This window comes from Hemitrygon akajei, chromosome 15, assembly GCF_048418815.1.
Source record: "Hemitrygon akajei chromosome 15, sHemAka1.3, whole genome shotgun sequence".
Lineage (NCBI taxonomy): Eukaryota > Metazoa > Chordata > Chondrichthyes > Myliobatiformes > Dasyatidae > Hemitrygon > Hemitrygon akajei.
Window position 1 is genome coordinate 19,957,216 of NC_133138.1, and position 13,400 is coordinate 19,970,615.

At 40.8% G+C, this 13,400-nt stretch overlaps 1 protein-coding gene across 2 annotated transcripts in view; it reads left to right on the forward strand.

Moving 5' to 3' along the window:
• Positions 1–13,400, forward strand: part of LOC140739201 (rho GTPase-activating protein 7) — a 192,600-nt gene that overhangs the window by 138,995 nt on the left and 40,205 nt on the right. Inside the window, exon 1 of one of the 2 annotated variants that reach the window (XM_073067276.1) lies at positions 12,967–13,397. The exons of the other annotated variant lie outside the window; for it this stretch is intronic. Within the exon in view, the coding sequence (XP_072923377.1) occupies positions 13,385–13,397 (13 nt within the window). The 5' untranslated portion in view covers positions 12,967–13,384. Of the gene's footprint in view, positions 1–12,966; positions 13,398–13,400 lie in introns of those variants that run through there. 2 annotated transcript variants of the gene reach the window in all.

Sequence of the window (13,400 nt, forward strand, 5' to 3'; positions counted from 1 at the left end):
GATACGTCACAAACTATTTGCCATTGAAAGACTGCTAATTTATTGGCTCCAACAGTCATCAAACTGGAGCACAAATAACTTCCATTTAAAATTAAAGGGTCGAGCTGGGTTGAGAAAACAATGCTGAGCTGAATCCTCAAAAAAGATGTTCCCTTTTTTAGTGCAGAATATTTTAAAAATATGAAATCTTCTATGTTCTAGGGAACAAAGTTCTAACTGATTCAATAATTCCTCATAACTCAGTCCTCCAATCCCAACAACATTCTTGTCAACGCTCTCTGTACTCTTTCAAGCTTATTTACATCTTTCCTGTCGGTAGGTGATCAAATCTGCACACAATACTCCAAACTGGGCCTTACCAGCATCTTATACAATTTCAACATAACATACCAAATCCTGTTCTCAAAACTTTGATTTATGAAGGCCAATGTGCCAAATACTTTCTTTACGACCAAATCTGCCTGTGACTCTACATTCAATGAATTGTGGATTGGTGTTCCCAGATCTCTTTGTTCTACCACACTCCTCAGTGCCCTACCACTCACTGTGTAAGACCTACCCTAGTTGGTCCTACCGAATTGCAAAACATCACACTTGTCTGCATTAAATTCCATCTGCCATTTTTCAGCCCATTTTTCCAGCTGGTCAAGATCCCGCTGTAAGTTCTGTCCACTACACCCCCAGTCTTGGTGTTGTCCTCAAATTTGCTGATCTAGTTAACCACATAAGCATCCAGATCATTGATTTAGATGACAAATGACAATGGAACCACCACCGATCCCTGCAGCACTCCACCACTCACGAACCTCCAGCAAGGCAACTATCTACTACCACTCTCCGCTTCTCCTACCAATGTCTAATTAGGACTGCGTGTGTCCTTTGTTTCACAGAATCCCAGTTAGCCCCTTCCATACCAGATGCAGCGATTCAGATCAACGGGTTGACTATACTCCATCAGGATAGAGCTATAGGGTCTCTCAAAAGCAGAGGTGGGAGGAGTATGCCTCATGATGAACTCTTCTCCGTGCACAAATATATCAGTGCTGTCCCAATTCTGCTCACCAGACCTGGAATATCTAGAGTTAAGTGCTGTCTTTTTTACCCACCAAGAGAGTTCTCCAGGTTCATTTTGGTAGCAGTATACATTTCATCTCAGGCCAATATCAAGCATGCTTTAGATAATCTGAGTAATGTGATCAGCATGCATGAAACAGCACACCCTAATGCCTTCACCATCGCTTTGGGAGATTTTAACCAGGCCAGTCTGAAAAAAAATCACTAAGCAACTACAATCAACAGATCACTTGCAATACCAGAGGAAACAACACACTGGATGACTGTTACACCACCATCAAGAATGCCTACTGTGCTATTCCATGCCCTCACTTCGGGAAGTCTGATCACTTGGCTGTAATTCTACTCCCTGAGTATAGGCAGAGACTGAAGACTGCAGCAACAGTAGTGAGGACCAAGTAAGTATAGATAAGGGAAGCACAGGAGCGCCTACAGGACTGCTTTCAATCAGTGGACTGGACTGTATTCAGAGATTCATCTTCGAACCTGGATGAGTATGCTGCAGTTGTTACTGACTTCATTAAGACCCGTGTGGATGAGTTTGTGACCACAAAGACTTACTGTACATTTCCAAACCAAAAGCCGTGGATGAAACAGGAGGTACATCGTCTGCTGAAGGCTAGAGCTGTGGCATTCGAGTCTGGTGACCCAGGCATGTACCAGAAAACCAGGTATGATTTGCGGAAGGCTATTTCAAAGGCAAAGAGACAATTTTGAATGGGATTGGAGGCGACATCGGGTGCACGGCAACTCTGGCAGGGTTTGCAAGACATTACTTCCTACAAAGCAAAGCCCAATAGCATGAACAGCAGTGATGCTTCACTACCAGATGAACTCAATGCATTCTATGCTCACTTTGAAAGGGAGAACACAACTAGAGCTGTGACGATCCCTGCTGCACCTGATGACCTTGTGATCTCTGTCTCAGAAGCCAATGTTAGGCTGTCTTTAAAGAGAGTGAACCCTGGCAAGGCAGAAGGTCTCGATGTGGTACTTAGTAAGGGTCTGAAAACCTGTGCCAACCAACTAGCGGAAGTATTCAAGGACATTTTCATCCTCTCACTGCTACAGGTGGAATTTGCCATTTGCTTCAAAAAGGCAACAATTATACCAGTGCCTAAGAAGAATAATGTGAGCTGCCTTAATGACTATCACCCAGTAGCACTCACATCGACAGTGATGAAATGCTTTGAGAGGTTGGTCGTGACTAGACTGAACTCCTGCCTCAGCAAGGACCTGAACCCATTGCAATTTGCCTCTTGCCACAATAGGTCAATGGCTGACGCAATCTCAATGGCTCTCCACAAAGCTTTAGACCACCTGGACAACAAACACCTATGTCAGGATGCTGTTCATCGACTATAGCTCAGCATTTAATATCATCATTCTCACAATCCTGATTGAGAAGTTACAGAACCTGGGTCTCTGTACCTCCCTCTGCAATTGGATCCTTGACTTCCTAACCAGAAGACCACAATCTGTGTGGATTGGAGATAACACATCATATGCGCTTAGCCCACTGCTCTACTGTCTATATACACATGATATATATATAGACATAGCTCAAATACCATCTATAAATTTGCTGATGATACAACCATTGTTGGTAGAATCTCAGGTGGTGACAAGAGGGCATACAGGAGTGAGATTTGCCAAATAGTGGAGTGGTGCCATAGCAACAACCTGGCACTCAACGTCAGTAAGACGAGCTGATTGTGGACTTCAGGAAGGGTAAGATGAAGGAACACATACCAGTCCTCATAGAGGGATCAGAAGTGGAGAGAGTGAGCAGTTTCAAGTTCCTGGGTGTCAAGATCTCTGAGAACCTAACCTGGTCCTGACATATTGATGTAGTTATAAAGAAGACAAGACAGCGGCTATACTTCATTCGGAATTTGAAGAGATTTGGCATGTCAACAAATACACTCAAAAACTTCTATGGATGTACCGTGGGGAGCATTCTGACAGGATGCATCACTGTCTGGTATGGGGGGGGGCTACTGCACAGGACCGAAAAAGCTGCAAAGGGTTGTAAGTTTAGTCAGTTCCATTTTGGGTACTAGCCTTCAAAGTACCCAGGACACCTTCAAGGAGTGGTATTTCAGAAAGGCAGCATTCATTATTAAGGACCTCCAGCACCCAGGGCATGCCCTTTTCTCACTGTTACCATCAGGAAGGAGGTACAGAAGCCTGAAGGCACACACTCAGTGATTCAGGAACAGCTTCTTCCCCTCTGCCATCAGATTCCTAAATGGACATTGAACCCTTGGACACCACCTCACTTTTTTAATATACAGTATTTCTGTTTTTGCATGTTTTTTAAATCTGTTCAATATATGTATACTGTAATTGATTTACTTTTTTTTTCTTTTCTATATTATGTATTGCATTGAACTGCTGCTGCTAAGTTAACAAATTTCACGTCACACGCCGGTGATAATAAACCTGATTCTGATTCCAATTTACAACCCCATCTTGAATGTCAAGTGACTGAACATTCTTGACCTACCTCCCATGCAGGACCTTGTCAAATGCCTTGTTAAAGTCCATGTAGACAGCATCCACTGCCTCGCTTTCATCAACTTCCCTGGTAACTTCCTCAAAAACAATTCTAAAATTGTTTAGACACAAAGCCATGCCAATTACCCCTAATCAGTCCCTGTCTACCCAAATACTCATGTATACCCTTAGGATATCTTCCATTAACTTTCCCACTACTGATGTCAGGTTCACTGGCCTATAATTTTCTTGCTTATTCTTAGAGCCTTTTTTAAACAATGAAACAACACTGGCTATCCTCCAAGCCTCCTGTATCTCACCTGTCACTAAGGATGATTTGAATATCTCTGCTAAGGCCCCAGCAATTTCTGTACTTGCCTTCTAAAGGGTCCGAGGGAACACCTTGTCAGGCCCTGGGGATTTATTCACCTTAATTTGCTTCAAGACCGCAAAACACCTCTTCCTCTATAATCTGCATAGGGTCCGTGACCTCACTGCTGCTTTGCTTCATTTTTTATACTCCTCAAGTATCTCATTTGTTCCTACCTTCCTATACCTGCTATACACCTCCTTTTACTTAACCTGAGTCATAATCTCTCTTGAAAGCCAAGGCTCCCTAAACGTGTTATCCTTGTCTTTTATTCAGACAGGCATATACAACCTTTGTACTCTCAAAATTTCTCTTTTGAAGGCTTCCCATTTACCAAATACACCTTTGCCAGAAAATAGCCTGTCCCAATCCACAATTACCAGATCCTTTCTGATACCATCAGAATTGGCCTTTCTCCAATTTAGAATCTTAACCTGAGGACCAGACCTGTCCTTTACCACCATTACCTTGAAACTAATGGTATTATGATCATGCGATGCTACATAAACTTTAGTCACCTGCCATGTCTCATTCCATAATAGAATTTTACACTTTCTTGTTGGAACTTCTACGTACTGATTAAGGAAACTTCCCTGAGCACATTTGACGAACCCTATCCTATCTATTCCTTTTACAGCATGGGGGTCCCAGTCAATATGTGGAAAGTTAAAATCATCTACTTTCACAACCTTATGTTTTTTTTTCCAACAATCTGCAATCTCTGTACAAAGTTGTTCCTCTAAACCCCACAGACTGTTTGGTGGTCTATGATATAGCCCCATTAATGAGGTCGTACCTTTCTTATTTCTCAGTTCCTCCCATGAAGCCTTGCTAGACAAGTTTTGCAGTCTGTCCTGGCAGAGCAATACTGTACCATGACACTTTCCCAGGCTTGTAACATCATCCCATCCCCTCGATCATGTCTAAAACAATGGAACTCTGGAATACTGAGCTGCCAGTCCTGCCCCTAATGCAACCAAGTTTCAATAATGGCTACATCGGAAAGATTATTTAAAGGAACCATCTACCTATATATAACCTATGATAGAGTGAGTATAGCAACAGCCCACCAGATTAATTCCAGGAAAGATGGTTTTGTCATGTGAGGAAAGTTTAGGTAGTCAAGTCCCAATAACTTGAGTATAAAACTCAGAATAGGTCTAGGGGTTAAGTTGATCTAGTGTTGAAATGTGATTTGACCAAAAATCCAGGATGCATTTTTGAAAAACTAGAACAAGCTTTTTCTTTGTGATTGTCGGATCAATAAATCATGACCTGAGAAAACCACGTAGCAATAACTGTGTTCCTTCCTTACGCAACTGTTGAGGCACGCCGTTGGTCGATGTCGACCATGGATATTATGCCGTAGCTGTCTAACATGATGCATAGTCCAGGGCAGTACAGTATAGGACACCAAGCAGTATGCAGCAAGCTCCCCCTCTCCACACAGCTGATGAATCCAAAGGAATGGCAGACACCGATACAGTTTGGCACCAGCTGCATTGCAGGAGTTGCTAGTAAGCATTGAACTCTAAGTAGGACCGCCTTAAGGATTTAGTCAGCTCTGGATTTTTCCTTGGGGTTTACTCTCGAAGCCTTCCCCATGTGTGGGTATTGAAACAAGGCAGCGGAGGTTTGAGATCAGAGATGAGCTGCCAATCACAGCTAACGAGCCCCATCTGCCTAAAGTGACTGGTTTTAAGGTGCCAGTAACCTGCCTTTGCCCTTTCTCCTGTTAGTAGAAATGGTTCTGCCAGGCTTAGTAGCTAAGCCACACATGAAGGTCAGGAGCTGGACTTGGTTGTCAGAGGCTATTTGAAATGCACGCCATTGGGAGCATTTAATAGGTAGAGTGAGCTTATCCCCACTATCTTCCCCCAGCTACCACAACCAGAAGGAACCACATTTTCATTATGTAATAGAACATGAGAAAATCTATATATTTAGTTTCAACTCTTGGTATTTAATTTCAACTGTTAAAGTGTGCTCTCTGAATCATGTTACTGCTCCCAAACTCCCTGAAGTTTTCACCCTGATTAAATTTAGACTGAGGTGAAAAGATTACAGAAGCATAGGGTTACAAGCAGGGACTCTTTCCCGATGTGGAAATGACTAATATGGCTTTTGAGGTGATGGAGAAAAGTGTAGAGGTATTTTTTTTTTACACAGAACAGTAGATGTGAGAAACATGTTGCCGGGGTAGTGGTAGAGGCTTATACATTAGGACATTTAAGTAACTCCTAAATAGCCATACGGATGAAAGAAAAATGGAGGGCTATGTGGAAGGGAAGGGTTAGGTTAGATTAGAAGGTCAGCACAACATTGTGGACCAAAGGGCCTGTATCGTGCTGTAGCACACAATGTTCTATAAATCTATTAAAGGTCAAATGTATTGAAAACATTAAAAAAAATAAATACCCACAAGTGGTTTTAGGCAACAAACCTCTGCCTAATAACAATAAGGAAAATCAGCCCCCCGAGACAACAGGTGCCTCCGCTGATGGATGGATGAATGTGATGTCAGCCAGCCGTGCATCTGGCCAGTTTGCCTTCTGGATCCATGGAGATTAACGCTTGGAAAGTGAGCTGATGATGAACAATACAAAATACTTCTGGCTGGGCAGCTGCAGTCCATTTTTTCTCTGTGCAAAGGTTCAGTTACAAAGAGATAATTAAGTGTATAAAGTGAATTTTCCATGGTTGAGTTCAAGTTTCATGCAAGCTGCTCACGACATTTGTTACTGGTTAACCCTTTTCCTGAGCTGTGACACTAGTCGTTGCATTTGCTGGATGCCAAATATTTTCATGTTTACATGATACATATATACACTCAGTGCCCGTTAAATAGATACCCATTACAACTATTAAATTAGCCACCTTGAGTGTATAGTTGAGATCTTCTGCTGCTCTAGCCCAACGACTTCAAGGTTCGACGTGATGTGCATTCAGAGATGCTCTTCTGCACACCACTGTTGTAACACGTGGTTATTTGAGTTACTGTTGCCATCCAGTCAGCTTGAACCAGTCTGGCCATTCTCCTCCGACCTCTCTCATTAACAAGGCGTTTTCACCCACAGAACTGCCGCTCACTGGATGAGTATAGACGGATAGACAACTTAAAATTTAATCATTAACTTGCATATTGCCTTCAACATTTAGTTGAGGAACAGCAGAATTCTATCTTATCCCAATTGTTCATTTTTACGTTAATCCTTTCAGATGATAAAATTACATGCGAGTTTCTGAATTACTCAAACCACCCCATCTGGCACCAACAGCCATTCCACAGTCAAATTTCTTCCCCACTGAGTTGCTGCCACATGATTAGCTGATTAAATATTTGCACTAATGAGCAGTTGCGCAGGTTTAACTAATAAAATGGCCACTGTATGTTAATAATAAAAGTTTATTCATTCTGAGTACTGTTGACAGGGAATAATTCCTTTCATGTGAAAAATAGCCTTTGATTAATTTTGAGAATATTCTGATTAAACCCTGTTTTATAAACATCTACACCACCGTCCCCCATTTTATCACATTCCACACCTCCACCACTGCTCTGCTCTCACTTCACCGGTTCGCATTGGTAAATGATCTCCATCAACATTTCTTTGAGGTTCAGAGGTCATCAAACATTGCAAAAGAGTTTCTTTTTCAGAAAAGCATTTGCAATTTCATTCTTCAATGTAATTTTATCATCTGACAGGACTAATGAACAATTGGGATAAGGTAGAATTCTGGTGTTGCTCAACCAAATGTTGAAGGCAATTATGCAATTAATGATTAAATTTCAGTTGTTTATCCCACCATACACATGCGTGCATACACTTTATCTTTCTGCTCTGTGTTGAAAGCACCTTGGACCTGCTTCACAGCACCATCAGCATGAAGTGCTTGGCACGCAGAATCATTATTGTCAGCCTGGTATTTATGGCTCGACAACAAAGCCTACTACGGTTCTTCCATGCCATGTCAAATTGTTCAAGTTCTTTCCTTTGTAGGACTACATATTGTTTTCTCTGCTTTAAAGATATTCTGTCTTCTTTGCTGCTGGGATTTGATTAGTTTCCTCTTGTGCCTCCACTCCAAGCCAGCCAACATCTCCTACCTGAGCCCGTCCCCTCCGCTTGTGTTTGACATGCCTTTTTCTCTTCTCACTACTACTATTGGGCAGGAGGTGCAGGAGTCCACACCACCTGATTCAGGGATAGTCATCGTCCTACAATCAGCAGACTCCTGGACCAGTGTGACTGGCTTCGCTTGCCCCAGCGCTGAATAGTCTCCACCAAGTGGCCTCAGTTTTGTGGACTCCACTGCCCATATTCTTAGTTTATTATTTGTTTATTAAGTTATTTGCACAATGTGTCCTCTTTTAGCTCATTGTTTGTTATTGTTGTGCATGTTTTCTCATGGACTCTATTGTATTTCTTTACTTTCCTGTGGGTGCCTGCAAGAAACAAAGCACTACAGCTTGGGTCATTCCAGAGTTCAATTCCAGTGCCGTCTGTAAAGAGCTTGAATGTTCTCCCTGTAAACCAAATTGGTTTCCTCCCACAGTCCAAATATGTACTGGTTAGCAGGTTAATTGGTCATTGTAAATTTTCCTGTGATTAAGCTAGGCTGGGCAGTGAGGCCCTTTGACCTAAAGGGCACATTCCACATTCTATCTCTAATTATGTAAATAAAATAAAATGAATCTCAACATTGTATATGGTGTACATAGAGTACTTTGATAATGCTTTTACTTTAAACTGTGAAATAAAGGAAATAGTTTTCCAAATAACCAAACAATATTTTTGTAGTTTCAAGCCTTCAATGTATGTAATCAGCTGTGAAGTGAGATATGTGACCTGATTTTTTTATCTCTGGATTTGTGTTCTTGGCAACACCAGTGATTATTATTATCCTTCCCCAGTAACCCTGAGCTGCGTCCTCAAATCATCTGATACCAGTTTTGATGTAAGTGCATAGTTTTCAAGTAACTTCAGAAAATACTTAAATTCATTGCATTAGTTTGGGATTTCTTTCCAATAATTTTATTAGTTTCTACATAAAAGAATGCAGAGTACAAGAAAGTGTATATAAGAGGTCAAAAAAGATTTTTAAAAACTACCAATGAGATTGTATCTGTTCATAATAACAATCTCTTTCCCCATATTAAGTTAATCAATAGTTATATTGAAATATACTAATTTATTACAAAAAAAGAATCTAACCCCTAACAAGACCGAAGCTCTTCATTAAGGAGAAAAGAAGGTAAAATACCTTCTCATATAATAAAAAGTAATAATAGCCAACATCTGAGTTTAAACAACGAATTGAAGGTTTTGAAAATAATTCAGAAAAGGTCCCCACAATGTTTGAAAGTCTTGGCGAGATTCAGAAATTGAACAACGAATCTTCTCTAAATCTAAACGTGACATAACATCGCATAACCATTGAGCATGAGTAGGAGGAAAAACTAATTTGGGATTTCTAAGCATTTCAAAAGACATATGCATTCATAGAACTTGACAACACAAACAATATGGATGAAATAGTTTCTAAAAGTCAGCTATTCAGCTCCTTCCCATGGTATTTCTCTTAACGATATTATACCACCACCTTTCACAGCTGGCCTACTATCAACATATGGAATCATAGAAGGTTTTTGTATTGCTTCCATTTTGTGCCTATAAAAGTCACCGAGTGATCTAACCTGATCCCATCTTCTAGCACTGGGTCTTTAGCTCTGCAGAGAACAGCTCTTCAATTACTCGTGTGAGCACCTTTATAAATCTGACAAGGACTGCAGCTTCTACCTTCTTTCTCAATTTGAGTCCACACCACCAAATGAATGGGGAAAAAAGCTTCTTTAACTCCCCTTCAATTATAGCAATGCTTAAAGTTTACACGCTGCTAACACTTATTTTACTTTCATTTTGGGCCCACAATTTTGTACAGCTCAATCTCCTCTCTGTCTACATGACTCAAAATGGTACCTAGTTAATCTCAAAGTAAAGTTCGAAGTAAGGATTTATTATCAAAGTACGTACATGTCACCAGATACTACCTTGAGATACATTTTCCTGCAGACATTTCTAGGAAAATAAACAGGATTTATGAAAAACTATCCATAAACAAAGATTGGGAAACGAGCTATAATTTTACACTTCTGGCAACATCTGTAAGTGTCTTTTTCATGCCTTCTCCAGTGCAATTGCATCTTTCTAGTAACCTAGTGATCTGTACAGTACACAACACCACTTGCTCTGGTCTAATTACTGTGTTGTTCAGCTCCAGCAGAATGTTAAATGCTCTTAAATTCTGTATGTCAGCTAAAAGGGAATCTCCTTGAGTGCATTTTAACCACATTCGTACCTTGCCCTGCAATCTTTTAAAGAACTGAGGCAATGCAGTCAAGCTCCTTTTATGTTCAATTGAGAGTTTATTCTCTTGCATTGTGCAGCTTTCTATCATTACCTCTCTCTCCCTGGAATAAATTTGCTTTCCAACTTGACTGCACAAATGACCAAACATACCCTATCTTAATCTTTTCACCACATTGTCAACCAAAAGGCTAATTTTTATTTTTTTGCAAATTTCTTTATTTTCCCCTACAGAGTCAAAGTCAAATATATAACAATAACCAAGGGACTCAGCGCTGGCCTCCATGAAACATGTTTTAAAACCTAACTTTATTACCAAATAAACCAATCAACTATTATCTTTTGTTTTCTACTATTGAGTCGAGCTCAGATCTAATTGTCTACTCTTCCTTGGATTCCATGTGAGCTTGGCCAAAGTCCACAAGAACTACCTCAAATGAACTTGCCCTCCTTTTCAAAGAGTCCATTCATGTACATCCAACATGAAGCCCACTTGAAAGATCAATTCTGACTGCCTTTCATTAATCTGCATCTCTTTAAATTGAAATTTATACTGTCTGTCACAATTGATTCCAAAAAGTTATCCATCACCAAAGCTAAATTAAATGGCTTGTCAAGTTTATCCCTCCCTTTGTAAAACAGCAGCGTTCCTATCCTGAAATGCCCCCTGCAATTTGGGAGGATTAAAACATTGAAGTTGTTACCTCGCCAATACACCTTTTCATCCTTGCTTCTCTTAGTAGCCTGAGAAAACTTTCATCTGGCATGGCCACTTTAAAATGGTAAAACCCTTAAACACTCCTTTGCAACGCTTATACCATTCAATTTTCTTCAACATGTGCAAAATATTGATTACGAATCTTGGTCTCATCAGTTTTTCCACACATTATCTTTTTTTCTTAATAGGCACCACTCCTTAGACGCTTAAAAATCTAATTTCTGTCAGTTGATTTGTTTTTTTGAAGTTTCTTCTTAAAGACCTGAAGTTGGATTTGCATTGGGGGACCAATTGTTGAGCGCCTTTGCTCCATCCACCAACAGTGGAACTTCCAAGTGTCCAAACATTTTAATTTCAATTCCCATTCCAACATATCGGTGCATGGCTTCCTCATGCTCCACAATGAGGCCACCCTCAGGGTGGAGGAGCAACACCTTATATTGCATCTGGGTAGCCTCCAACCTGATGGCATGAATATCAATTTCTCTTTCCGGTTCAAAAAAAATCTCTCCCCTCTCCCCTCTTTTATTCCCCACGCTGGCTTCTTACTTCTCACCTGCCTATCACCTCCCCTTAGGTCCCCTGCTCCAATGGTTCACCCTCCTCCCCTATCAGATTCCTTTCTCTTCAGCCCTTTACATTTCCTATGCAACTGATTTTACCTATCACCTTCCAGCTGCCCTGCTTTCCTGCCCCTCCCCCCACCTTTTTGTTCTGGTATCTTCCCATCTTCCTTTCCAGAATTGCAGAAGGATCCTGGCCCAAAATGTCAATTCTTTGTTTATCTCCATGGATGCTGCCTGACCTGAGTTCCTCCAGCATTTCACGTGTGTTGCTTTGGATTTCCATTCTTTGGCACAGGTCATTACAGAGATCAATTAATAATGTCAACTTTAATACTCAATGCATACATGTTACTTAATACAAGATGGGTTTCCTCTTGGTACACTGGTTTCCTTGTACATTCCAAATTTGTGAAGGTTGGTATATTAAGTTCCTGATGTAAATTAACCCTTGTAGGTATGTAGGTATTAATATGTAGGTAAGTAGTAGAATATTGGGGAAGGGGGAAATTTGCTGTTAAAATTGGGAATGTGTAGAAAACAAAGAAAAGGTTCATGTAGGATTAGTGTGAATGAGTAGTTTGGTTGGCAGGACCCAATGGGCCAAAAGGCCATTTTCTGAGCTATATTTCTTTGACTGTATCTCTTTATCTCATTTTGTGTGATGCAAATAGCTTCCCATGTATTTCCACAACAAGGGGGAACTCACCAACACATGTACCAAAATGGCAATTTTAATCCTGTTTCCTAGCTTTTCATGTCTCAAATATGAGCAGCTGTGATTGTTAGCTGGCTGCAATTTATTGGCTCTCAATTACATTTGTAAATTGATGCTGCTTGTAATTTTGGAAGTGCACCAAAATTCTATGTTTGTTTTACATGTTTGGGATTAAACCAGTCCATCAACCTCTTGTATCCTAGAGTTCATTCCCTTTCTTGTTTTTAGGAATTTGTTTTTGATTTCTGGTTCTTCTACAGTATAATCTATGAGAATGGAAATTGAATAAAATATCATTAAAGGTCTTTTTTTCTTTAAAACGTTGATTCTTAAAAAATATCAACCGAGGTAAAACCTCGTATACACATAATCGTGCGGTGTCCTACTGGCTTTACTAAGGGGGATTATTCAATTAAGCGCCCCATAAATCTGTGTCTTGAATGCAACCCCCTCGCCCTGGAGGTAAAATCTCTGGCGCGGGTGCCGGTCAGCTGTTGGGTGACGGTTCTCTGTCATACTGTCAGCTCCCATTCATCCCTGCCAGTTCGGGGGAAGTTTCACTGTCAAATAGCGCCCAACTGGAGAGGAGCAGCAATTGTTTCCATTTTTTTTAAAAACTATCTACCGTAGGATTTTCTTCCTCCTGACTATATGTAGAGAAGTACCTGGATACCATTTAGTAGATGTTACAATTGTATATATATAAAAAATCTCGGTGTATCCTTGCATTTGACAGCTGGGTTCCCCTGAGTCAAAGTGGAAAGGTCCAGTAAGACTCCCTGCCAATGGAGCTTAAAAGTCATACACACTCACCAGCTGTGCGGGGAGTCCGGAGCGGAGTAATGTCTTTGTAATGTGCTGGGAGGGGACAGAATACATTCTGTTTTCCGTGGAAGGAAGTACACTCATTTGTGGAGTCTAAGCTTCGACCCCGGACCGCTCCAGAGAGTAGTGAAATGGACACTGCCTCTTACGAGGCACCAACTCCAGCAAAACTTTGCTGCATACTTCTTTGAATTGGAGCCGTGGTACCTCCACGAGGCTTTCCCAGCCGGCGGGAGCCTTCGCAGAAAAATGATAATAAAACGTG